The 26,509-nt window shown below is 53.5% G+C and overlaps 2 protein-coding genes across 4 annotated transcripts in view; one reads left to right on the plus strand and one right to left on the minus strand.

Moving 5' to 3' along the window:
- STK11 (serine/threonine kinase 11) overlaps window positions 1-13,390 on the minus strand; it is a 47,011-nt gene extending 33,621 nt beyond the window's left edge. The window contains exons 1-2 of one of the 2 annotated variants that reach the window (XR_012039626.1): window positions 11,680-13,390; window positions 1,440-1,523 (exon numbers count right to left, since the gene is read on the minus strand). Coding sequence is in view for 1 of the 2 variants with exons in the window: in XM_072845852.1 (XP_072701953.1) it covers window positions 1,440-1,523; window positions 11,680-11,969 (374 nt within the window). In the remaining variant the exon portion in view is untranslated. The remainder of the gene's footprint in view (window positions 1-1,439; window positions 1,524-11,679) is intronic. The other variant, XM_072845852.1, reaches the window with a different exon arrangement.
- Window positions 13,391-21,403: 8,013 nt separating this feature from the next.
- The window catches only part of SBNO2 (strawberry notch homolog 2), a 67,789-nt gene continuing 62,683 nt past the window's right edge, over window positions 21,404-26,509 (plus strand). Inside the window, exon 1 of one of the 2 annotated variants that reach the window (XM_072845248.1) lies at window positions 21,404-21,535. The gene's annotated coding sequence lies outside the window, so the exon portion shown is untranslated. Of the gene's footprint in view, window positions 21,536-22,145; window positions 22,301-26,509 lie in introns of those variants that run through there. The other variant, XM_072845247.1, reaches the window with a different exon arrangement.

A 26,509-nucleotide genomic window follows, 5' to 3' on the forward strand; every position in this document is an offset into this window, starting at 1 on the left:
AAGGGAAAAGTACTGAAAAACCATTTGTTCTTTTTCAAACACTACTGTTCAGGAGGTAAAGCAAGGAACCTCCTCTGGGCTTAGAGAGGTCACGTTTCTGAATGACCGTTGTGGTTGTCATCACCTGTTACCAACACATGAGGTCTCTCTCGGGCTCTTTTTCCCCATGCTTCTCCTTTAGCATCCCAGCTTCTTATTAATTAAATGGTATCTTTCTATAGACAGTAATTGAATTACAGGCCTTTCGGTCTGTTAGGGCTACAAAACACAAGCAGAAGTTGTCGTGCTTTTTTTATACTAACGATTTGGTGGCAGAGTGTTTGATCTAATTAAAGCACACAATTAAATTACCCATTTTATGAAGTACTGTAATTGGAAGACAGCATTTAGAAAACACTGTCAAAAATAAAAGCAACCATTTATAACATGTACTACAACAGATCAGCTCAATAAACTTACAAACTAGTTCAAGTCGAAGTGCGCTCTAAGTGTGGCAGACTCATTAGAAATCCAGCTACTCACTTGCGAGTTAAGGCATGCGATTACATTGGTCAGTGTCTATGCGTCCGTGGGGGACACACCGCACTGGAATAACATGTTAAAGTCTGAAAGATGCACCGAGATCACAAGCCACAGCTTTGTTTCAAGAACTGAACAGTTTAGCCTCAAAAAGCTGGGCTGTAGATCTCACAGGAACAATATGCTTTCAACCTCTCATGACTGTTACAAGCTTTAGGTCACTTAAAGCACTATCACAAGGGACTTTCACACGAACAACAAAATAGAGGAGGCTTGGGAGTTCATCTTATCTGGTTAAGGATAACCTGCAGCAAAGCATACCAACTGCCCACAGAAAAGGCAGCACTGCAGCAGTACAGACCCTCCAAAGGCAAGGAGAGAGCTGCAGGCACCCGGATGCCAGTGAGCAAGTGGACTTTTTTTTTCTTCTTTTGAGGGAAAGAAAAAAAAACCTAAGCCACTGCCAAGGACTTAAAGGAAAAAGCATTACAAAAATTGATTTCACATAGGATAGACAATAAAAGGTCCATTTTCAGGGGGAAAAAAAGCACTAATATATACCACAGCTAGGACAGGAGGTTAGAAATGACAGATCCACAGCTATTTTTTAATCTCCGAGCTGCTGAAGGTCACACAATAAAACACAGTATTTGAGAGCCAGTTCTCTCCTACCCCAGCCCTGCATCTGTAACCTGGGGACAATATTTCCTTTCCTAACTGGGAAGCTGGGAAACTTAAGAAAATGTACTTGTGTGGAAAGTATTCCAGACATGCAGTATGTTTAATACCAGTGAAAGCAATTTTAAGCTTAAGAAACATTCAAAAGGGCCTTAACAAAAGCAGAACTATAATGATTCAGCACTATAGCAGAGAACAATGGGAATTCAAACCTTGTTAACAACTGTGTGAAAAAAGGATATATTTTCTGCTTCTCTTCATTGTATAATACATCTACCAACTGGATAACATTTTTGTGCCGCAATCGTCGCAGGAGCTGAATTTCCCTGCAGGAAGAGAAAAGGAAAAAAGTTATGTTTGAAAAACCTATTTCCTTAATATGGAATGAAAATTAATGTTTTCTAAGTCACATGGATTTTAAAGACACTTCAAACCATATTAGTCCCAGCTGCTTCACCTAAGATACCTATGGGTGCTGTTTGACAGAAGGTCTTGTGTGTTCTTGAATTCATTAGTCCAAGGTTAGACCATGAAAATACTTACTGGTCACTGACTAGGACTCTGAACAAGTGCCCTTTCAGTTAACACTACACAGCCAGTCAGTTTTCTCTGGGCAGGAATTTTAGACCATTGGTAAACAAGAGCAGGACAACTATTCTCAAGGAGCAACCTACCTTTGTGCCGGACATGAAATTGGTCATAGGAATGCCCTGTGCCAACGCTTTGGTGCCATTCAACACAGGCTGCGTTACTTCTGCTCATATAAAGTTTTATTCTGTACTCCAATGTAAGCCTTATTCCGGTGTTACCTATAAAATCTGTGCAGTGCTCCCCTTTAGCTATTTGACTGGTCAACAGTAGGACGTTGACAGCCGAACAGCCCCGTTCAAAGCGAGCAGGAACAAGACAATGGCAAGCTTGATCAGAAGTAGTGCATCATGCTGAGCCGACCCACAGAAAACAACTCCTGGTGAGATCCTGCTGGACCCTCAGCCACCAGGCTGCGTGGAAAGAGAAAGCAACCTGAGGACGGACTCTGCAAATCCCCCGCCTCCACGGGCAGCGCTGGCACTGGACTTGCAAGGGCCTGGTGCAGCAAGCCAAGCCTCCGCCTCCCACCCAGACAAGAGGGGTTTACAGTGTCCCCTGCGGTCCCCTTCTCAGCTCACACCCTCCCCTATGGCCCTGGGCAAGTGCCTCACCGTTCCCAGTTAAAGCTAGTGCTGACTAAAGGAAAGGTATAATTGGAACTGAAACGCTGCCCTGCCAACTCCTCAGGCAAGTCAAAGCCTACCCTGATTTGCTCTGCACGTCAAAGACGCAGCTTTATCAGCTTCCCTCCCATTAAAGCTTTTCAAACAATGCTGGACTGTTGGGAGCTTAGCTCACTATCAGTCTCTTCAGTTAAACCCCTAAAGATGCACTACATTTATGTTTACCATAATATCTAGGACAGTCACTTCCAAGACAAACCTTTTATGTTTGCACTTCGTGCTTCTTTACACGTAAGTGTCATCTGTAGTTACAAGAGCAGAAATAAGTTTGCTTGGGCTTCCAGTCTTCATACTTCAGGGTGTGTTTTTAAATCAGCATCGTGACCAGGAACAACCCCCACAGATGTCAGTGGAACGCAGCATCGTGCAGTGAGGTGCGCTCCTGCTGTCACAGGCAGGCAGTGCCCGGTGCCAAATGCGGCAGCGCCGCTAACGCACTGTATAACCCATTTCAACACAAAGTCTGTTATTTAGCTGGGAAGCAACTTGCATATCAGTTACTTGCCAAAAAAAGAAATAAAAAGTTTCTATACCTAACAAGCAATTCCTTCTGATAGTTGTATTGTGAACTGATAGAAGTCATTTAAACATAAATATAAAAACATCAGAAACTGGCTAATCTACTAAAGACATGAACAAATGAAACTAAATTTATTTTTTTATTATACCACATGAAATTCATCTGAAGAGGGGCTGTTCCGCAGAACATGATTCTCTTCAGAACATATAAACTACAGAAAAACCAGGAGAGGTACCTCACTAGCAAAAAGAGACAACTGCATCACCAGCAGCCCTGCATCTTGCACGATGCACGTGGTCTGCAGCCAGAAAAGGGAAGACAGACGACATGCCGAGGCTGCCAAAGGGGCAGCGAGTCTCCAGCCTTCCCGACCCCAGAAGCCCTGCACAATAGACGTCAGAGCTGAGGGATGGAAGAACTCCAGAGATGTTCACAGGCAGGAGATGACAACGGCCTCCCAGCAGTCCCTCAGCCCCTGCAGAGCTGGGTCCCAGCAGCCCCAAACCCTGCCTTGGCACCCCTCAGGCTCACCTCCTCGCTCTTGACCTGACCCATCCAGAGACCTCCCACAGCAACACAACCCTGCTCCCCGCCGCACGAACCACGCGTAGAGCTGCTTGGAAGTCATGCACAGTTTAACAGCTACAGGCTGCCCACCCCTGAGCACCACCAAATACAAGAAGCTGTTCAGTGTCGGGGTTGCAGGCCAAAGACCCCTGAGCTGGCCAGTCTGTTAGTCCATTTGTGTGATCAGTTTAAGGGTCTTTACAGTAGAGTTAGTACAGAAATCATCCTGAAGACACATCAAATTCCCCATATGCAGTAGCCAACTATTGAGGCAGTTTCATAGCGCCCTTTATCAAAGCTATAACTTCCAGGAGAAGTCAAAAATGAAGCAATCAATGTGAGAATTGCAACATTAGTCTCAAGAATGAGTCGAAAACAGCTAATAACTACATTTCTTCCAAACTTTATTCCTAACTTGACTGAATGGTTCAGAGATCTGAACTGAATCCTCTGTTTGTGGAGAACAAATAATGTAAAACTGAGTGACGGGACATCTTCCCTTGGCTATGAAAATGGACCCTTTATGTCATCTCATATCAGCTATTTTGATCTGTGTCTCTTGGGATTTTGTGCTGTGCTCCAAGCCACATTTTAGTATCTTTTGCATTAAACTCAGCCTGCAAAATCCCACGGATGCCAGCTGTGAAGAGAAACAGGAGGATCAGGACAGTCAGGTCAGGGTGGTTCTGTCAGTGTCTGGAAGTGCAGATATTGCCCTTCACTTTGTTCTTCTGCTAAACTGTAAATAAACTCTTCTTTCCAGCTTCTTTCTCATGCTGTTTGGTAAGTTGCTTTAAGAAGCATGGTTACATTTCCACAGTTTGGACTCTTGAAAGCAGCATTACAAGGAATTCAGAGCACAGCTTCGGAAGGAAGAGCCTCTGCCCAAACACATGACACACGGAGCTCGGAAAGCCACTCACCCTCGCCTGCACAATTAGCCAGCCTCTAATAACAGGCTGTGGCCAGTACAAAGGCTTGTTGATGCATCACATCTGATTAACAAACCAGTAACTGCTCCTTCGAAAGGCTCCCAAGATGCAGGAACGCAAGCAGGTTTTTAAAGAACTTTTAAGGATCCCTGACCAGTAGTATTACTTCACTACCAAAGTCTAGGTAGGCCGGGCACTCTTCCTTTATCATATATGGCTTAAAAAAAAAATATGATAGCTAAACAGAAACCTAGGATAACAAGGCAAAGCTCAGAAGAGTGTTTAGCTTAAATGGCAGACAGATTTGCAAAGTGATGCAGCCGCTCTAATTATAGTAATGACCAAAAGGCTGAAGTGGATTAAATTAGCATAGAAACTGCAGCCAGCATTAGTGTAGGTCTAAGAAGTTTCTCCGTAATGAAGGGAGACGGGCTGAGTGCTCAGACCAAGCCGGCAAGAGAGGGACTGAACACACATACTTATTTAAATAAGACTACTTTGCTGTGAAAGCAAAGAAAGCTTCCAATATTAGGAACACATTTAAAATCCTGATCCCAACAGCTCCCTGTGTAATATGGCTTGAAAGCACAAATACTAATTCCTTCCACCTTTAACGGACTAATAAATATTTCATATTTCTGTAATGATTTTTTTTTTCCAGGAGGACTTTGTGAACCAATCTTAAATGCCGGTGAAGTGCACCCACCTCTGGGGCAGAAGCCAAGCAGCCCATTTCCCAGAGGAAAGATTATTTCTATTTTTAGCTACTCTTGCATTCTAGAACGAGTGAGGAACAGAGACAGCCAGACCACAGTCACCTCCCGTTCCATTTCAGTTTTCAAACTTCACCGCCTAAGTGAACGTAGGTGCTCACCTCATCAGAAGGTGCCTAAATTTACATTTTTCAAAATTAACAACAAAAAAGCCACCCCAGCCCACTGCTTTCTTTGCCATTTGCCTGCACAACAGTGTTTCAGTTGACAGCACTGGGAAAGAGATTTGCATGCCTACCGTTTACTGCCTTTCCTCTCAACCAAGGCAAGGTGGCTTCCTGCCTTTCCCATACTAGCCTAGTGAATCTGCTCAGTTTTTCAGGATACCCTCCGAGCTGCTGCAGCTTTGCCTCCTTTCCTTGCTACCTCTAAAATTTAACATTAAATTGAAGTCACAACAGTTGCTTTTGAGATCAGACCTCTCCCCAACGCAGAGGGAAAGGGAGAACCCCAGCGAGGGGGCTAGCCTGTGCTTTCTGCAATGTGGTAATCACCTCCATACCCATCCTACTCAACACCACTGTTATGTGGCCAGAATAGTCTCCATTATGGAATTCTGTTCCTAGTTTTCCAGACTAGAAAGCCCTCAAGTGTGCAACAAGACAGACTGTCAGAGTTTGGGGCCTGTTTCAAAGTATAACCATCTTGGAGGAAGAAGGGAAGAGAAAATAAAAGATCTTCTAACTCAAAGGTTTCTATGTGGTTCTGTCAGACCCGTTAAGCTCATCCTGACAGATTAAGACTTATCCCTAGCAAGGTACCTTGCTTTGGCAAATAACAGGGTGTTGGTGTTGCTCAGAACTGTATATAGCAAAGCTGCCTACTTGTACCATGTGCTACACAATTTTGGAAGATGCCAAGGACAGCCAGGAAAGACGACATTCTTTCCTGGACCATTCCAATAAGAGCGCATCTTCACCATAAGATTTAGCATTGTTTGTACGGTTTGTTTCAAGCCTCAGTTTCATCAAATCCATTCTTGCTTAAATAAAAATGAGCAGTACAGCCAAAAGATTCATTCCCCTCCTTTGGTTGACAAGTTTCCTCCACAGGTCTAACCTTTCAGGATTTTACTGGAGACACATGACGGTGAATCTTTTCCATACTACCTACCAGGTCAGATCGTATGTCAGAAACCAGGGTTTACAGCAGGTCTGCAGCGAGAGCTTTCAGCCTGGAAGCAGCTTACCCTCACCCACTCCTTTACTCTCTGGCACACAACCGTGCCCATCTCAAGCTCTCTACATACGGCACGTGGTACTGAGGAGCCAGGCACAAGGAACTGGCACACCTCCACCGCAGAGCTGGTGCCACAGCGAAGGGAAGAGACGTGCAGAGAACAGCTCCATATGCCAGTTCTGGCACATACCATAAAGCCACTAACACCATTCTTGCTAACTGCTACAAAGGACTCAAGAATCATTCATGGTCTTTACGCAACTGAACAACTACATTATGTATTTATTTAGACTGATTTTGTAATCCTGTATAGCCAAAGCAAGTTTTAATTACAAGTTAGTATCCCCAATAAAAGCAGATTAACTTAAAGGTCTAGCTTGCGAACAGCTTTTTCCTGTTTATTTCACCTAAAAAATAGCCCTCCACTTGCAAGGATGCAACTTGTCATCTTCATCCACGTGAGAAACTGCACCTCTTCGCTCTCACAAGCATGAGTGATGCTTCAGATAAGAGACTGAGCAGAGCACTTCACTATTTCCTTCTTCAAACTAAGCTTTACACGTCCGAATGTACATCGACATGGGGAGGGGCTGACATCATTACATGTTGATGAATCTAGTGCTGACCTACATCTTTGAAGTTTTAGTATCCAAACGGTTCTTCTCCAGCTATTACCCAAAATAACGTTGTGAGCATTATAGCATCTCCACCACGTTCCCACTGCCTCTCCCTCCCCTGGGGCCACAACAAGTCAAGACACAGAAACACCCACTGTGGTCACCGCGCTTCTTTCTTTACGTGCACCCAGAAGCCCCCGAGAGGTTAAATGCTGCCGACACAGATCAGCACGCACCCTCTGCCACCAAACAGATCAGCACGCACCCTCTGCCACCAAACAGATCAGCACGCACCCTCTGCCACCAAACAGATCAGCACGCACCCTCTGCCACCAAACACGGCGACCTGGACCCTGACAGCTCTCACCGTGCAGAAGCTGACAGCAACAGGCAGGCCAGCCCTCGCAGGCAGGCCCCTACTCCAGAACTGCGTGTGTGAGCCCGAGGGACTGCTAAGGGAGGTGAAGATCGCAGAGTTACTTTTTCCTTTTACTAGTTCCAGGCCTTCCTCCACACCACACTCCCAGCAGGGATGCCTGACACTACAAGCCCTATATCCACCACAGCACAGCTACCTGCGCTCTTCTACGGATTACAGTCTCCAACATTTCACCACTGAACCCAAGCAAATATCCAGCTTAGCAAAGAAAATAACAGAGCCACCCGGTTACATATTGCAGACCTTTTTGGTTGGGAGTGAGGACAGGAAACAGATGAGTCAGCTTTAGCCCATCTTCATCTAAAGCACACGCCTCTGCAGCTTGCAACAAGTCCTTCCTTCAGCAGAACTGTCCGTGTTCTGAGGTGCGAGACTCTTGATTTGCAGACCCAAAGAGCAAATTGTCAAAGTACAGGCCTACTACACATTTTAAGCCTCTAAGGAATTCTAATGAGCATATATTCAAATCTAAGTAATCACTGAGTGTGGTAAGTACAGTACAAGACACCTGGGATACGCACAGAAAGTCCCAAACACTTAATTAAAATGTGAGGCTATTAGCACACAGTTTTATTAAACTTGTGCTGCTAGAGACAAATAGTCTTCCAAATTTTCTTTCATCTTTTTGGCAAGCCTACTAAACTAATTTTTTTATGTTAACTGGAAGCAGTAATTAGCCATAGCACTGTCTGGTTGACTAAGCCACCCCAACCTTTCTCTAGAGTGACTGAAGAGAAATGCAGATTCCCTAGACTGACTTAGGGAAATGGGAGTCTTACGAGTTTAAACCCTCAACATCCTCACCAGGATTCACAGATCCCTTAAGGGCTCATTTTTCAGGGGCAGAACTGGAGTATTTTGAAGTAGAGAAGAATCATTCAATTTTATAAGTCTCAAACATCTTTCAGTCATAATTTCTAGGTCCCCAGAACTCTTTACCGCACCAAGAGACAGGGCTGGGGCAACCAGCCCACACACGCAGGATAAGGCTGCAGCCTCAAACGTTAGTAAGGAGTAACACAAAGATGGCATTAACAGTCAGAGCTCCTCGCGTTGTAACTCCAGCCCCATGTATCCAGGGTCCCCAACGCAAGGCACGGCCCTGTACCATCCTCCGCAGCTCATCGTTATTGTGCTTTCCCTTGCTGTCATTACCCTCTGTATACTACCCACTCACCTAATTACCCAAGGGCCAACAGTCTAGGAACTGTTTTCTAGGGAATTTCTTTGATGACACACTATCAATGCAAGTTTCACCTTCACCACAGCAGCAGCAATACCGAGGCATCCTGCGATAATGGCAGAGGCACAAGCCCATTGTAATAATTCAATTACATCTCTGTCAAACAAACCAAGTCACTTATGCAGCTTTTTCCCCTATGGTAAGAAATGCTGGACATCACTTTAGTAAGAAGAGGCACCGTCTTTGCAGTTAAGAGAAAACTGTACAAGGTATTCTGAGGCTGAAAAAGCAAATGGTCACTTCCAAGAGATAAGCACTTTTAAACCAAGCCTGAACACACGCCCTAATTGCTCAGACCCTCTGCCAGCGCACTTCTAACACGCCTGCAGCACTACACAAAGAAATGAAGCCGCAGAGAGCAGGCTAATAGTTAAGGCGTTACGCAGTGATTCTCCAGCAGAGAAAACAATTCATCAGGGATTCCGAAAACTCTCACTCCTGACCATTTACCATGATCGCAAACGCTTTGGAAGAGCCTTCTGCTTGCACATACCACCGGGGGCACCGGCAGGGAGAGGGAGCACCAAGCACTGGTCTAGTTCTGGTGGCAGATGAAGAGATTTTTAACCTCAGAGGGCACCAACTGAAGTTGGGATGTTTACAAAGATTAGACAACTAATCACACTCATCTCGCACATGTACTGAGCTGCAGACATCCTTGTCTAGATAAGGATGCAAGTGGGACTGGAAGCAGGCCTCACTAACACAGGAATGACATATTTACTTTTTACTGCACTTATTAGTAGCTTTTAAGAAAGAAAGTAGAACCTATTGGTGCGATTCAGTTCACAATCTGATTTTCTGCTGTTCTATTACATGCGAGTAGTTTGCCAGGTATAAAGCACTCAGCAAAACTGCTCAAACGCAGCTGTAGAAAGTGAAATTTTAATGGAGTCTGGCCAAGCAATGTGACATTAAAAAAAAAATTATGTTGGAGTACTTTCCAGTGGACCTGGAAATACAGCAATGGTTTGCTTCCCCCCATCCATACTGACCAGTCAAACCATACAGGTTTGATGGCGTATCTCACCACAACAGGTCTACTCAGAGCGGAGACAGCTTTTGCTGCCTGTTGTGGTAGTGCCAAAGGGTTTTGCTAAGGTCAGATTTCCATGGGTACCACAAAAATATGACATTTTGCCCTAAAAAAATTCACCACTGAAAAAACAGATAAAGCAAACGAATAGGTGGACAAAGAGAAAAGGACAAGGTGACAAAAATAGGAACTTGAACTAAAGTAAACCCTTGTTACAAGACAACATCGAAAATCTGCCTCAGTGTTTTGAAGCAGGTGCAGCTGAGCCAGAAAAACATCCACGGCAAAACAGAGCAGTGCTTGGCTAGTCTGCTTTAATAACTAACCTCAGTGAAACCAAACAAGACATTCACAGACAGGCTCTGTGCATGAATAAAACTTCTACAGAGTTCACTTCAGGACACAGGACCATCACCATGGCTCCGATACCAGGAAATTATCCTGTTCTTTGGCAAGCCCTTCTTCAGTAAGAGGGGGAAAAAATAGAAAATTAAACTTTCACAAAGGAGGGAACAATCTTCCCCTTCTCCAGTAGAAGCTCTCGATGTAACTCAAGGAGGCAGCAAGGGTGGAAAGGGGCACTCATGCCTTTACCAGAAAAGCAAGAAACATTTTATTACACATTAACCAACAGTTTACTCTGATTCTGAACTCGAGCCAGCAAAGGAGAGAAAGGGAGGTCCCGGCATTAGGATTTGTGACTATTTCATAGCTAAGTCTGTCACTGAAGGTTAAAAGGCAGACTTAAACAGCTCACTGACAGAAGTCCCGGTACAGGATGTGAAATATCTCGCAGCTGAGCTCGGAAACTCAAACCAAACTGCGAAACAGAAACAAGACTCTGCTAGGTCAGGGCTCTACGCTCAGCACGCCACAGCTAAAGGCGCAATACAAGAGTCTTCTAAACATCTCATAAGTTTTCCCTCCCACTACGAGATAAACCCTTGCAAATAGTTTGTTTTGGCTGCGGAAGGCTCCCCTTCACAGCAGATAAACAGCTATCTCGCAGGGCTGGGACAAACAGCTTGCTGCGGAAAACACAGCTGGCTGCGAGGTCCCCGCAAGCAGAGCACAGCCCCAAGAAAAGGGAAAGTTTCACACACCCAGCCCCACAGATGAAGCATAACACCAGGCTTCTCCCACAGTTAATTTTAATTAGTTACTTGTGCCCTGACTAATCAGCATGTAACTGGCACTTCGAAAGCTTCCAAGCACAGATCTTGAGTCACTGGGAAAAAAAAAAAAAAAGGTTGACAACCCTTGTCCCCATTTTACAGCTGCAGAAGTCAACTGAAAAGAGCCTTGAATTACTTCCCAAACTCATCAGACAGAGCGAAACCAAGAATAAACCCCAAGGCTTCCTATGCCCATTGGGTGCCCAATACATTGGATCACGTTCCAGGCACCCACTACATGGGTAGGAGCAACAACTGCCATCCCAAAGAGCTCAGGAACCACACGCCCCTAGACGGATACACAAATACTGCAGACCGCAACGACACAAAGTGTATTTCTGCACTCTCAGCTCTACCACCTCTCACCTTTCCTAGCCAACAGCACCACAGTTTACCTCTTCAACGTGAAATCTTAAAGAGGAATTCCTTCAAGAAATACTATTTTACTCTTTAAGCAATGCTATTAAAGAAGTGGCGTGTGTTACGGGCTGTCTGTTCAGACAGACAGACCTGCCCCTCTTGCCCTTGAGAACCAGCTCCCTTCCCTGTTCCCAACCTCCGTACTGGCTGCAGTTCAACGGTAAAGAGATTCCCGACTACCTACGGTTTAGGAAGCACTTCCACAGCAGAAGGCCAAGTTGTTACTTAAAATGACACAGAACTTCACCTGGAAAATAATGACAAAGTTTAACCCCTCAGTTCCCAGCTACCAGAAATATTTACTCACTTTTTCACATTTGCCTCCCCATTGGGAATTCTGCGTAGCTTCTTCTTCTTCAGTATTTTCACAGCTCTCCTACAGAGGGTTTCAGAGTCCAACATCTCCTTGACTTTGCCGTAAGACCCTTCTCCAAGTAAGTCTCCCATCAGGTATTTGCCAATGAGCTTGGCCCTTTTCCGCCGTGGCTGGTAGATGACCTCCGTAGAGTCAATGCGATGGATAAAAGTGTCCATCCCCACAGACATCAGCTCGCTCTCTACAAACATACCCAGCTGCTGTGGCTCCTGCATATCCATCCTGGATTAAGTTCCTTAACCTGTTTTCCTTAAGCACTCAGGGTTTTAATCCTGTTTATGAGTTTCCAACACTCCCTTTTACTCCTTCTTGAAAAAAAATATCCAGAAGATTGTACAAACATGAATAAAAAAACAAAAACAAAAAAACCAAAAAACCTATGAGCTGCTTCCAGCTCAATTGGATGCTAAAAGATCCAGGCCTGGCTCCAGTAACACAATGTCTTTTAAAAAGAATATATATCTTTGACCAGATACACTCAGTTTGGGACTTGCTTTGCCTCCGACCTGGTCCCACTGCTAGGGTTCTTTCAAGTCAACTTGGCCTTTAACTTGGCCCAGTTTGATTCTTAAGTGCTAGGTCATCCTCTGGGACTTTAGGCCACCACATAAAAACAGACAATTGCCGAGTCTCTTTCGTGACTTTCCATTCCTAGTAGATCATAGTCACCAACTCCAAACCGGGTGGCAGGGGAAGCGTTTCTGCCCTGCTGTCCTCACCGTCCGGGTATGACACAGATGGGGTTTTTTCAGCCGTTTGGAAGCTGGAACCAAGTTTCTTTGAAGGAGTTTTCAGAAACAATTCTAACGTCTTCGCTTTTCACGCCTACAAAAGTTTGAGGCCTTCGGTGCCTATCAAGATCTCCCAGGGGCATCCTTCAACCACCTGGATTCCGCCTGGCACATGATGTGTCACCACCACTGGTCCAGGTGTCAGCCGGTGCCAGACAACACAAAACCTGCTAGAGCTTTACCGACCCACCTTAAAACGGCAACAACCGGGAGGAAGTAATTCTCTCTGCCCAGTACCCAAAACACCCCATTCCCTTGCCAAGGGAAGGTCAACGAGGAGATGCCAACCTCGCCCGGGGTCCCCCCCCCCACGCCCCTTCCCCAGGTGTCACCCGGGGTGGGGAGGGAAACGAGCGGCACCGCAGCCGCCCCCGGGGAAAGCGGGGAAGGGGCGAAAGCGGGATAAAACACTTGCAGTGCAACCAAAGTAGCGATGGAGCCAGGAGGGAAGGGAGCCCCGGGGGGCGAGGCGGCCTCCGGTTGCTCCCCAGCCGCAGCCGAGCTCCCCGCTCCCACGGCGGGGCGGGGGGAGCCCGCCCGGGACGGGCCCTTCCCCCGCGGGCCGGGGACGAGCCCCGCAGGCAGCTCCGGCCGCTCCCTCAGCCCCGGGCCTCCGCACCCCGCTGTCGAGTCGGGGGAGGGGGGCGGGCAGCCTCGTCCCCCCTCCCCGCCGCCGGGCTCGGGAACCGGGCCGGGGCCGGGTCCCGGCGCCGCGCTCCGCCCCCACCGCGCCCCCCTCGCCTCGGGGGGAGCCCCGCCAGCCGCTGCCCCCGCTCTGCCACCGCGGCCCTGCCCAGGGGCCCGCTCCAGCCGCCCCGCGAGCCCGCCGGCTCCCGCCGCCGCCCCTTTACCCCCGCCGCACCGCGCACGCCGCCGCCATTTTGTTTACCTCCCGCCCCCGCCCGGCCCCGCCGCGCTCCCGCCGCTGCCCCCTCCGGGCCTCGCACCTCCCTGGCGACCGACGTGCGCTCCCATTGGCCGCGGCGCCGGCCCCGCCCCCGCGCGCTCGCCCGCTGGTTGGCTGCGGCGGCGCCACGAGGGGGCGGAGCCGGCGGTGCGCCTTTCGCTTCCGGTTGGCTCGCCGCTTTTCCAGCCCGCCCACCCACTCTGGCGGGCGGCGGGGCGCTGTGATAGACCGCGGGAGCTGTCCGTCACCGGCAGGGGCGGGGCTGACGGCGGCGGGGCGGTGGAGGGCAAAGGGCAAAGGGCAGGGGGCGGAGGGCGAAGGGGAAGCGGGTGCCATGGAGACGGGGCGCGGGGCCTGTCCCCGCCGTGTCTGCGATCGCGGCCTGCCGGGGCCTGCCCCGCCGGGGCGCCGGGCCGCCGGGAGCGGAGCCGGGCCTGCCGGGGCGCGGAGCCCTGCCCTGCCGGGAGCCGGCCCCGCTGCCGCCGTCCTCACGGGCTGCCCGCCCTGGGGCTGCCCTGCAGCAGCGCCAAGGTTGGGGTGAACCTGGGGCCTCCCCGGTCTCCCGTGCGCCAGCTCCCCAGGCCTGCGGAGCTCCGCTCAGCTCCCGGTGTGTCCCAGCCGCCTCTGCCCAGGGCAGTCGGGCAGGGCCGGGCGGGGCTGAGCGGTTCCTGCTGCCGGTGCCCTCCCTGCCACGCAGAGCCCGTCCGGCGGGTCTGTCGGCGGGGAGCGGGCTCAGGTCTGGCCGGGGCTGACGGCCGGGCAGCTGCTCCTCCACCGCCGCCTTCTAGGAACAGTCAGCGACTCGGCACTGCCCGTTTTCGGGCAGAGCACAAACGCTCTTGAGTCAAACCGCGTCTTTCTTGGGAACCTCGTCTGCTGACCCGTACACTTTGTGTTAAATTTAACGTGCGTTAAACCTCTGCAAGGTGTGCGGGGAATTCTGCTACGAGAGCTCTCCTGAGGTGGGGATACCCTTCCCCTCCTCGGTGCCCGCCGGCCCGTCCCCCGGCACTGCCCGCTCAGGCCCCTTCTTCCCGTCCTGCCCCCACCGAAGGCTCCCGATGGGTCCGGCACACTTGGGTGTTTTGCTGAGGGCATTCAGTCCCAACGCCTGTTTTCACGCTCCAGGATAATAATAAATAACGGACAGCAAATAAAACAGAACGCGGTTTTTATCTGTGACCCTCAGAGGTGATACAGGCACCGGGGACGCCGCAGCAGCCTCTGAAGTGAAGCCAGCGCTGGGCTGGGAGGCGGCGTCTGTTTTCTTTCTGCTGTGCGTTGTCAGCGCGGGCACTGAAGTCTTCCGTTCCCGATCAAAAGCGCGACTGGGGAAGCGTTTCCATCGAGTCGACCGCAGCGTTCGTGCTCCTGCCGATCCTGGAACCCGCAGGCGATCCTTGCTGCCCGTCCTCGGCAGCGCGACGGCCTCCTCTGGCCGCGGGCTCAGGTGTTGGGGAAAGACCATCCAGTGATCCCTAAACCACAGCTGACCCCGGCTGCGTCCCGACCCTTCCCCGCCTGGAGAACGGCCGGGGACGTCGCTCTGGCTGCGGTAGGTGGATTTCCTGGGGAATTTACCGACATCATTTGTCGTCTTCGTTCCAGATGCTCGCTCATGTACCCCCCCCGACCCCCTCGCCCTTTTTTTCATCTCACAACTATTTATTTGCCTTTCGCTGTGTTTCAGCAGCAGCACCCAGGGATCACCCCAGGCCCCGGGAGACACACGGCGCCGTCGGAGATAATCCTGCCCAAACGGCTTATCCCCCCAGCAGGCAGGACAGGCAGCGGACAGGCAGGGACGCTCCTCCCAGCACAGCCAGGCCTGGAAACGCAGGGCCAAAACCCCCTGCCAGGAGCCCTCCGGTCCCCCCGAGGCAGCCCCCAGTGCAGATCACCTCCGGCACACGTTTATCCTTTAGAAACCTTCCCACCCCCGGCGCAGCCCGCGCCAGAGCTGAACTGAGGCTCTTGAGGGAGATTGTTCCTAATATGTCATGCAAATTTCTTGGTGCCATAAATCTCCACAGGCTTCCCGCTTTCTCTGCCAGCACCAGAGGCCATACCAGGTCCAGTCCGGTGTCTCTGGCTCCGTACTCGCTCGCCCGCCTTGCAAAGCTTCTCCCGCAGCTCTCCCAGCCGGCGCCGGTGGTCCCGTGCTTTCAGCAGCGCGTGTTTAAGGGCATTTAAAGGCAGGGACACAGATTCCTCAAAACCCCCCCAAGCTGGACGCTGCTGAAATCTGTGTAAAACTTGTTCTTCTCCGCTTTTATTGCAACAGGAAAGTTTCTATGTGGGAGAAAGAGGGAGTGGGGAGCTGCCCCCTCCCGGCAGGGTGGCCGGTGGGTTTGCACCGACCCCGCAGCCCCGAGGACAGCTCTGCATCAGCCCGAGCAGCGAGGGAGTCGCTGCCTGGGCTTGTTTGTTTTTTAAAGGCTCTGTTATTTGTTTGACAAATTTCCAGCTGTTATTTTCTCTTATTTGTTTGCCACAGTTTCCAGCTGTTGCCGTTTGCTCTGGTCGGTGCGTTACAAAAGGAGAAGAAAACATCCCTGATTTGACACGGGCAATGGTTCCCTTTGAATAAGTTGTGGTTTTCTTTACGTTGAATTTTGCACTAAAACATGTTATAAGCCCTTCTCCCGGAAGGGATTTGGTTACTTGGGAATATCTACCTTTATTAAAAAATGAAAATAGCCTGCTAGCCCTTGTGGCCATGCACAAGAGCTTGGAGAAGGCTAGGGAAAAAAATGAGAGGGCATGACAGCAATCCCCAGCACAGCAGTTCCAGAGAGGTCCATGGTTTCCTTAAGCTCCTCTCTGGATTTGGGCAGCGGGAGCACTTCCTCCTCCTTGTCCTGAGCGAGGGGACACCCGGCACCGGGGGGTGACACGTGGGAAGCCGGGGGGGTTGGATGAGGCCAAACAGCTGCAAGGGCGTCCTCCAAAATAGCCGCCCAGCGCCCAGCTCCACCGCCCCGGCCAGAAACCCCGGCACGTCCCGAGGGGGACGAGCTGTTCTCAGCACGGGCGCTGGCACGGCCACCAGCCCCAGACAGCCTCGGCGACAGCCAAGACGCTTCTCCTGCGGGGATTCTCTGCCGTCTAATAAGGCTCGGGCTTCACACCGCTGCTTTCCCCCCATAAGGGCGTCAGAAGGGTCTCACCGGGCGCACCGGAGCACGCTGCAGCCTCCCTCCCAGCCCAGCCAGCACGTGCCCTGCCAAATCGCTGGGGCGAGGGTTTGCGCTATGACAGCCAGCTCCAGCTCCAGCGTAGAGGCCGCCGGCCCAGCCCGTGCCGTGCCAGCTCCCGCCAGGGAGCAGCTGGTCGCAGGTGCCGGCACGCTTGGTCCGAGCAGTTACCAGCTGCACACCCGCTTCCAAACACACGGAGGAACCAAGATGCTTGCGGCCGCAGCTTCCCCCCAGGCCCTGCTGCACTAGGGGTTAAAAACCCTTTAGCAAAGGGATCGAGCCGGGCTCGGCTGGGAGTCACACATGGGGCACCAGCTCCAAAAGCTGAGCCGTTATTTTGAGGCAGGACAGGACAAACCCACGAGCTCTGCCTTTTCACGAGAGCTCCTGGCACCCCACAGGATCACAAAGCACAGGCAGGAGCGCCCTGAGCCCATTTTGGGGGGGCTGAGCAGTGTCACAGCAATCCCTCCACCCTGGGATCCCCAAGGCTCGGTGGGTCCCCAGGGACGGGGGTCAGAGCACGGTGATGCTCCGGGTCTCACCCCAGCTCCGTTGCTGGTTTGTCTGGGGTGTCCAGCCCCAAAACTGCACGAGGAGGTAGGGGAAGCTCCACGGGCTGCTGAGCATCTCCCGAGCACAGAAGAGGGGGTGCACAGGAGCAGGCTGCCCTGCCGAGCCCCCCCGGCTCCTGCCTGCAGCGCTGCTGCTCCCTCGCAGGCTTTTCTCATGACAGCGCCCAACCACATGTGATTTACTTCGATCTTGGCACCGAGTCCAGAGTGCTGGAAAGCGATCACCCAAATTCTGGTAAGTGCCGTGCTTCCCCTTCCCGAGAGGGACGGGTTCCCAGCAGCAGGAGGGCAGGATCGATTGGAAACCGTCCACGGCAGAGAAACCCAGGCGGGAGGCAGCTCCCATTGCTTCGGCTGCAGCTCCCGTATCTGCGTTGCATCAGCCGCACTCTGCTCCCTGCCCGTCCTGCTGCCCACCCCACCGGGCTGGCAGGAAAAGAGGCTCCCCCGGAGGCGAAATCCTGCCCGACCCTCCAGGAATGGGCAGCTGGAGGGGGGCAAGCCAGGGTCTCACTGCAGGGACCCCCAGCACACAGGGGGTGTCCCCAGGCCCCCTCGGATGCCCCAGCACTGTCTCCCAGCAGGGCCTTGCAGCTCTGTCGGCTTTCCCAAGCATCTGCACCAGCATCTTCACCTCCAGCGGGGAGGTCAGCCTGCCCAGGAGCCCAGGGGGTCAGGCTGACACCTACAAAACTCGTTGCATGTGGGCCACCGCACGGTGCACGGCCACCGCTGCCACCTCGTCCCCTCCACCGGATGGGGCAAAGCCCAGAGCCCTCGGCCACGGCCCCACTTCCCAGCCAGAGGGGCAGGGAAGGGTCTGCCCAAACAGGAGGTGGTTTTGCAGGACTCTCCCACCCCAGGACGGTCCCTGCCGGGTCCCGTCCCTGCCTCCCTGCCCGGTCCAGCCCCGCCACCAGCACAGACGGGACCCCTGGCACTGGGGCAGCCCAGCTCCCGGCAGGCTGCCAGTCCGTCCCCGTGGCCGCTTCTTCCCGAAGCTGCGGGGAGGCACGGGGCCAGCTGGGCGCGGGGGTCCTCGCTCCTCACCCCTCCTCACCCCGGTGGAAAGTCAGGGGATTTCCAGGCCGTGGGAAAAAACAGGAACCGGCCACATGTGACAGCGGCCGGGCTCACCCCAACACGGCCATGGCTAGTGGGAGCCGCTCTGCAGCACGCACAAGAGCAAAGCCTGCTGGACCAGGGCCCCAGAGCTCCATCTTTGACCCCATTTCCCTGGGACCAGGTGCCCCCCAGGGACCCAGCTGCCCAGGAAGGGCTTTTTCTGGGGAAGCCAGGCTATTTCCTGGGCACATCCCTCCCCTACAAGGGCCAAAGCATCAGCACGCAGCTCGGCCGGGTCCCCAGCACATCTCCTCCTTGCACCCCACCGGTACGGGCACAGGGCAGCCCCAGTGCTCCCAGTCCCACCGCCCCAGACCAGCACCACTTCTGCTTCATCCCCTCCTTGGGGGTTTCCTCTCCAGCCCATCCCAGCTCTGCCCAGCAGGGAGGTGCAGGGCAGGGCTGCCATGGAGGTGACCCCCCACACAGGGGGGTGCCAGGGAAGGCAGAGCCCTCTGCACGCCAGGAGCATCCCTGCCCGCTCCCCAGCTCTGGGGGCTGCGGCTGAAGGCAGCCAAACCACAGCCTGTCGCTGCCTGCAGCAGGGGCTGTGCTGCAGCCTCACGGCTTGGGAAATGCCTGTCTCGTGTCACAGCAGCAACAGGTTCAACAAGAAAACTTGCGCTGGCGTCCCCTCCAAGACGCTGCCTTCTCCCTGTGCTACTGGAACAGCAGCAGCAGGCTCCAGAGGAGGTGTTCCCCATCGGCACCCACCCCACTGCCTGTTCTCCCCTGAGCTGAGCCTCCCCACCCCTGCACTTGCCCCACCGGGGTCCTACTACCAGCACAGCCCAGGGGTGCTCCTGCAGAAGCACCTGGAAGCCCTCCCCTCCCTTATTAAGAGGTGGCAATTAAGGCAGAGGCTTTATCTGCACTCCTGCCCAGGGAGCTGTGCTGTTGCAGGAGAGGGTGAGCGGCAGGGTGGGCTGGGGCATGCCCAGGGCTTTGGAGCAGCTCCTGCCTGCAGCCAGAGCGTGTGGGGCTCGGTGGGGCACGGGTGGCTCGGTGGGGCAGGGTGCCCACACATCTGAAGCGTGGCAGCACCTCCCAGGCTGTGCCCTCTGCGGGGGGAGTGCTCCGGGGCAGAGCCCGCACCTCGGGGCCGCTGGCTTTGTGGGGCTCCCTCGGTGGCAGCCCCTGGGGACTGCGGGCTGGGGCAGCGGGGCCAGCGGGTTCGTGTCTAAAATGGGAACTGGGCTGGGACGGGGGGGAGGAGGCGATCGCGGTAAGTGAAATAAGTGGTTTTGGCACCAGCTGCAGAGGCGTTGGTGGTTATGGGAGGAGACTGGTTCATTGCTGAATGGATCAGTACATGTTCTTCCAGTGTATCTACTTATTCATATTTATATCATACTAAATAAATAGCTCTAGGGGATTTTAGACCCTTAAAATGCATGGCTAGCTAGACTCCAGCAATTGCTCTCAGATAAGATGGCTGGTAGCCCGGATGGGGATGAGGACGGTCCTGCCTGGCCCACGGGGATGCTGCTCACGCCTCCAGTGTGCCCGCGGCCCCGTGTGGGGCAGGAGCCAGAGCAGGGCAATTTATTACAGGGATGTGATTTAATGGAGCCAGAGCCTTTGGCGTTAAGCTCTGGAGAAAGGATATTTCAGAAAGCATGAGACATTAATTTCATTAATTAATGCGTGCAAATGAATGAAGTCTTCTGAGAGCAGCACTCATTGATGGGATTAAAAGCCCAAATGTGACAAACTCTGTGCTTGGGTCTGAGCAGGAGAAAGGGAACCTTCCCCTCGGGGCTGCAGAGGGGACGTCACCGGAGGCAGCACTGCCCTTCCCCACGGCAGAGCCTGCGGGATGGGGGTCCCGGTCCAGGGTGCTCTGGCTGCGCCACGCGTGTTGTGGCCATTGGGAGAGGGGGGCTGTGTTCCCCTCCGCCCTCGTGAGGTTCCCCAGCTGGTTTAGGGGGCTGGGTTCCGGCAAAGTCATCTGCTAACGGCAGCAGGTTGTGGGAGAGGCGAGGGAGCCTGGGAGGCTGAGGTTTTGCTGCTGTGGGCTCTAAACTCCCCAAGATGAGATGCTCAGCTCCTGGAAGAGGGAAGGGGCCCAGCCGAGCGTGTCTGTGCCCAGCCAAGCGCACGCCTGAGACTCCCCGGCAGCACCGAGCGGGAGGGGAGCTGCCTTCCTCCGGGGCTGCTGCGAGAAACCCCAAACCTTTTGTTCTCATCATCTCCTTTGAAGACAGCTCCTTTGATGGGTACGAAGCTGCTCTCGCTGGCAGCCAGCCGCTGGGCGGGCTCGTGCTGCTGGGGTTTGCATGCAAACCCCAGCAGGGCCAGGGTCCCACACTCCCTGAACCCCTTCAGAGGGGACTGCCCCGCTCCCGAAAGGGCCTTCGCCCCCCAGCCTCATCGGACAAAGACTCCTAAATGTCCCTAAATCCGGGCTGCCTGTGCTGTGCCAGCCCGCGCCTCGCTGCGGCCTGGGGCTTCGCTGTGGGCGCAGAGCCCGGGGTGTTTCCCGTCAGCCAGCTGGGTTCCCTGTTATCAACGGGATCATCCCCGTACCGCAGCCGAGAGGCTGGAGATTAAACCGGAGCGCTGGGCCCCTGTGCCAAGCACCGCACGCAGCTGCTGCCGGTGGCAAAGCGTCTCGGCACGCCAGAGCGGCAAGTTTGCCCCGGCCCCAGCGTCACAGACTTCCCTGGTCAAGGTCCCCCCTCCCTCCCGATGGTGCCTCTGGCAAGAGCCCGATGTTTCCAAAGGCCAAGCAGATAGCGGTGGTTCTGGTCTGCCGGCGCTTTCCTTCTTGGGGATAAATCAAACCCGAGATACCCGTGCTGCCGCCGCTGCGTTAGGGATGCCAACGTAAAAATAGACCTATCTGGCAGGCTTTTTTATATGACCCCATCAGGACTTTTGTGCTTATCCTGAGGCTTAAAAGGGGCACAGATCCAATGTAAGCCATGGGAAATTAAAAAAAAAACCAAAACATTACAGGAATGGGTGGGAGGGAGAAGCCAGGAGCGTGGGGTGAACTGCCAGAGCAGTTTATTTTTCAGCTCTGTGATTCAGCACTTCAGCTGATTTGCAGTTAATTCTTCGAGCAGGACTCCTGCGGGATGGCAGCGAGCGGACATTCCTTGGAAGCTGCTCAGGATTTTAGCGTTTCCCTTTTCAGCTCTCTTGCTTCCTCTGGAGGCAGATAGCCGCTGCCCTGTTCTGCAGGTAGGAAACCCGAGGAATTTCCCTTCCTTGGTGAGGAGAGCGACCCGCCAGCACCCACTGGGGCCGCGGGCCGACGCTGGCTGCGTGAGCGGCCGAGGCCGCCCAAGACTTCGGTTTCCCTCCGCAGTCGGTGCCTTCCCCGCGGGAGGCGAGGCCGACGCTGCCGGGCCCGCGTCAGCGCAGAGGCCGGCGGGGCGGGCCCGGAGGGACGGGGCTGCCGCACGCCCCGCCGCTCGGAAGGGCCTGGGCGGTGGCTTCTGGGCCGGGAAGCGCCGCTCCGCGGGCAGCTCCCGGCGCTGACCGGAGGGAGGGCGGCGCAGGCCCTGCCCGCGGGGAGACGCCGGCTCCCGCTGCGGCCGGAGACACGGGCCCGGGGGGGTCCCTCGGGCCCGGGGGGTCCCTCAGCCCCGGCCCTTCCTGGCCCCCGCAGCCGCTTCCCAGCGCCGCGGGCCCTGCTGCCTCTACACCAGCCCGGGGCCTGGGCCCTCCCTTGCCGGCTCTTACCGGGGCCCGGGCCCGGGCCCGAGCCCAGTCCCCGTCCCCGTCCCCGTCCCCGTGGCCGTGGCCGTGCCCGTCCCCGTGGCCGGTTCCCGCCCGTGCCCGGTTCCCCCCCGGTCCCGGTTCACGCCGCCCCGTCCCGGCCCCGCCCCCCGCCCACTTCCGGCCCGGAAGTCCGTGTCCCCCCCAAGATGGCGGCCGCGCGGAACCCGGAAGTGCCGAGAGGCGGTGGCCGCCGGGCGGGAGCCTGAGCCCCCCGGGACGCAGGTAAGGGCGGCCCGCGCCCCGCTGCCCCCGCCGCGGATCCCGCGCCGGCAGCCCCTCGAGGCCGGGTCGCGGGGCTGCCCCCGCCGCGGCGCTGCCCCGGGGCCGGTGGGGCTGAGGCCTCGGTCCCCTCGGGCCGCCGCCGCACCCCGTCCCGGTCCCCTCAGCGGGCGGAGAGCCCTGGGCCCCGCTCCGTGCGGCCGGGCCGGGGGCGGTCCTGGGGCCCTACGGGGGGAGCGCGGCCCCCCGGCGCGCCGCCGCCGCGGCCGGGCCTGCCCGGTGCCGCCGGTCGCCGCTGAGGGAGCGGGCCGGGCCGCGGCGGGGCCCTCGGGCCGCCCGGGCCGCGTGTGGCTGTGCCTCGGGGCCGGGGAGCAGCCGGGCTGGGGGCAGCGAGCGCCAGCCCCCGCTGCCCACCCCCCCCCCCCCCCGGCCGGGCGGGTCGCTTGTGTTTCTCCACGCGTGTCCGTCTCTCGGGAGGTGCCACGGGTGGAGCCGGGGTTACGGCGGTGAAACGGTTACAGCCCGCTGAGCGCGGTCGCCGGGGTCTGTCCCGTTTGGTTTGCGAAGAGCCGGTCTGCGTGTCGACACCCGCCGCTAACGTGTTTCTCCGTCGTAGAAGAACGAAAGACGCGGCAGAGCGAAGCTCGTCCGGCGTCGGGGCCGTTTCTTCTGCCGCTGGTCCCGGTTTCGGGGAAGGACCAGCCTCGTCTGCCTCTGCCTAAGGCCTGCTCCTGGAACGGGAACCGTTGCCTGGGCAGCAGCTGAGATGGCAAAGGCCAGCGAGCCCTCATTTTTCTGCGCTCCTTGTTCAGCTGCTTTGAAATCCGGTGCTGTGAAAATGTGTACAGAAATCCATCGCGGGCCAAGGCCTTGGTTGCCAAGTTTCTGCCTGTTGTGGTGTAGCTCTTAATGGCCCAATTAAGAGCCTCTGAAAAATAGAGCTTATGCTAACAGACTCTTAACTCTAGTGCTGTTAGCGGTCACCGGTGTACTTGGTTCTTAACATAATTAAACACTAGCGCAAGGTTTAAGAGCTCCATTCTCGAAAGTAACTATAAATATCAGCATAAGAACTGTGACTTCAATTTAGCGTGCTCCATTTACAATTAAAATAAGATGGCCTTTTGCAGGGCAAGTTCTGCAGGTTCAGTGCTGGGATCTAAAAGCCTGCAAGGGTGTTCCTGGCTTGTGCACTATTACTGTTGGAAATTTAGTGGGCAGAAAGGTATCGGCTGTACCTGTGCAGTGCCGTTGTCTTCTGCAGGTTATCTACGTGTCGCCTGAAATGTTGAGCTCTCTCTGACCTACGTGGGTATGTCTAAACCGAAGAGCAGCCGCTGCTGGCAGTGCGTTTCAGTGGAAAATTACGTGCTAATACTTTTGCTTTGAGTTCAGGGAACGTTGTGCATCCCATAAAGCAGTAAAAATTTTTGCAGAGTTCATTAGGTAGGATGCCAGCTGGAGACTCTGGAAGCCTGAATTCTGTTCTTATCTCTGCTGCTTGCTCTTGTTTTGATGGCGGTCTATTTGCTTGATGTTCGCACCCTCACTTTCCCGCAATAAGACTTAGACCTGTAGCAGCTCAGCTGAATGAAGTCTCGTTCAAACACTAGTGTGAGTACTCTTCAGAGGAAGAGCGCTCGAATTCTCCAAAGTACTTTTTCAATCATTGCCAAAGTAGCAGCCTAAAACCATCTGAAATCTCAGTGCTTAGCACTGGCGTAGTGCAAAGCTGGCGTTATCCTGCAACCACTGTATTCCGTCTGCCAGCCTGCCCAGTGTTAGATGCTGATGGGCATTAGAGAGTCTCTGTCTAATTAGAGAGTGGCATTTTTTATCTGGGGCTATTTCATGCAGTAGCTAGGATGGCTGATGAAAGTTGAAAAAGAAAGGTACGTTTCCCCCTCCTCCCTCCTTCGATAGTGTTTTGCCTGTTCTTGGAACCATACTCGTGCTTTTGCTGGGCTTTCAGGCCAGCTGAAAGAGAAGCTATTTTTTCTTTATAAAGGAAGATGTAACGGTAAACCCACAGAACTTGACAGGAGATGGCACGGCCAGTGCATTTTGCAACTTTTTTTTTTTTCTTGAACGATTAGATCTCAAGTTTGATCTTTTAAAAGCGTTCCGAAAGGTTTTGCTGAGTCCCATGTGTGGGTTTTTCTTTTCTTATGTATGAACTCATACTTTTTAAAAAAAACCCTAGAAATTCTTACTGTCTTGCTAAATGTGGTTTCCTCCCATACTTTACCTTCTTCAGGGTCTTACATCCTCATCCTTGAACAGGAACAGACTTCTCCTGTTTGTCCCTCCCTTTAGCTGCCTGGTTGCTTGCTGTCGAGTGTTGATGTTTTGTTTTGTGCTTGCTGAGCTCTCCACGCAGTGGGTCCCCCCCTCTAATCCCTGCCGACTCTGGAAGAAAAAAAGCAGGACCAAGCGTCATGTTTCGTCATGTGCCAGACATGGGACAGGCTGCATCTGCCAGACCGGACGCTCACTGAAAAGCTACAGCTACTTTCATCGCAGGTTTTTTTAACACTAAAGTATACATGGACAGGAGTTTTTTAAATTTTTTTTGTTTAAAATAGTGAGCGTATGGTGTGTTTGAGGGTTGTGTTCCCTGACTGAATAGGCCTCTTTAATGGTTAAGTTATAGATCCCTGAAATGGAGGGTCTATAATAAAAATGCTGACACAGGTTTAAAGCTTTTTGAATAGTGACACTGTAATAAAGAGCCAACTGTGTAGTCACTGAATACTGCGCTGTGACTTTTAATCGTGAGAGTCTGGATCTCTCAGGAAAGCCTTCTAGGCTTAATTAGGAGTTTTATATTCTCCCAAAACGTTTTTTCAGCTTAAAACTCTTCACTCTTTTTTGGTAACACGATCAAGGTCTGTAAACATGTAGCTATGCAAGAGGGGAATACATGCCTCTCACAGAGAAAGTATACATTGAGCGTGCCTGGAGGTTAGCTGGGTTGAAATGGTGTTTATGTGCTTACGAGCAATAGGGAAGCAGGCTTTGATGTCCTGGAGTATTTTTTCTGCTGCGAATGGCTGCATGTGAAACAGAACATCGAGGCCTGCTCAGCTCCGGTGGAGAGTGTTTCTTCCAACCTGTCTCTCGTCATTGAAACGGGGGGTAGAGCAAAGCGCAGAGAATCCGCGGACCTCTGTTTTCTTGGCTTCTGACCTTAGTCAGCCAAGTTCTTTGTGCTCTTCTCTTTCCCTTTAATTAAGTAGTGTAATGACGCATTTCTACCTTGCAGGTGTGCTTCGGAGGTTGACTTCATTAGTGTTTGTGTGGGGCTTGTGTTACAGCTCCGTCCAGGTGTGCTTCGCTGCTGCCGGACCTTGGCTGTGCTGAGCGCCGTGGCTGCCGTGTTAGCCGGCAGCCAGCACCCGTCGTGCTCTCGCCGTGGTTTCATTTCTTCCAGGACTGCACTGGTGACAGGCGTGAGAAGGGGAGCAGCTCTGACGCTCCCGGTGCCCTGCTCGGGCTCTGCCCCGCTGGCGGGGGGTGTTCAAGCCCCTGCTTTTGAGAACAGTTTCGTGCATTCGCTGTCTGAGCCGCTGGACTGACTCAACCTGAGCTCTGCCTTACAGGGCTTGCGTGTTTACGCTTTGAAAATTTCAGTGCATGGTTGTGTGAGGGTGATGCTGTATAGATTTACACAAAAATGTGCTGAGTGTTTCTTGGCAGAAGCATGTGTAGTGAATGGGGAGGCATTTTTGCTCTGTCCAGGAATAGTCGTCTCTCTTCTCCGAGGTGGAAGAGCAGGGACAGATGGAATCTGTCCCTGCCGTACAAGCAAGCTTTACTTTGAGCCTGGGTCCCTGCTGGGGCAATATTTTGTTGCTCAAAGCAGAACGTTTGAATTTAGAGACAGACCATCAGTGAGAGCAGCCTGCGAGCGGAAGGGATGGCCGTCTGCTTTGCAGCCGCTTCACTGTAGGGAAGTAACATGAAACTTGGAACAGTGAAGCGGGGACCCGACAGCTCCGCTGGTGGAGAAACAGAGCCCAGGGAAGCAGGAGAGATAATGTTCTGGAGTCACCGTGAGCTACATGAATGAAAAGTGAGGTCAGCATTGCAGGTAGCATCAGCAATTAACTTTAATTGTGCAGCCTTGAAACAAAAGTATCTGTGGAAGAGTTAAGGCAATGTATGTTGGTGGATAGATTAAGGAACTTTCTGTTGTTGCTAAAGCTGCCG

The sequence above is a fragment of the Ciconia boyciana genome, chromosome 24, assembly GCF_034638445.1.
Source record: "Ciconia boyciana chromosome 24, ASM3463844v1, whole genome shotgun sequence".
Classification (NCBI taxonomy): Eukaryota; Metazoa; Chordata; class Aves; order Ciconiiformes; family Ciconiidae; genus Ciconia; species Ciconia boyciana.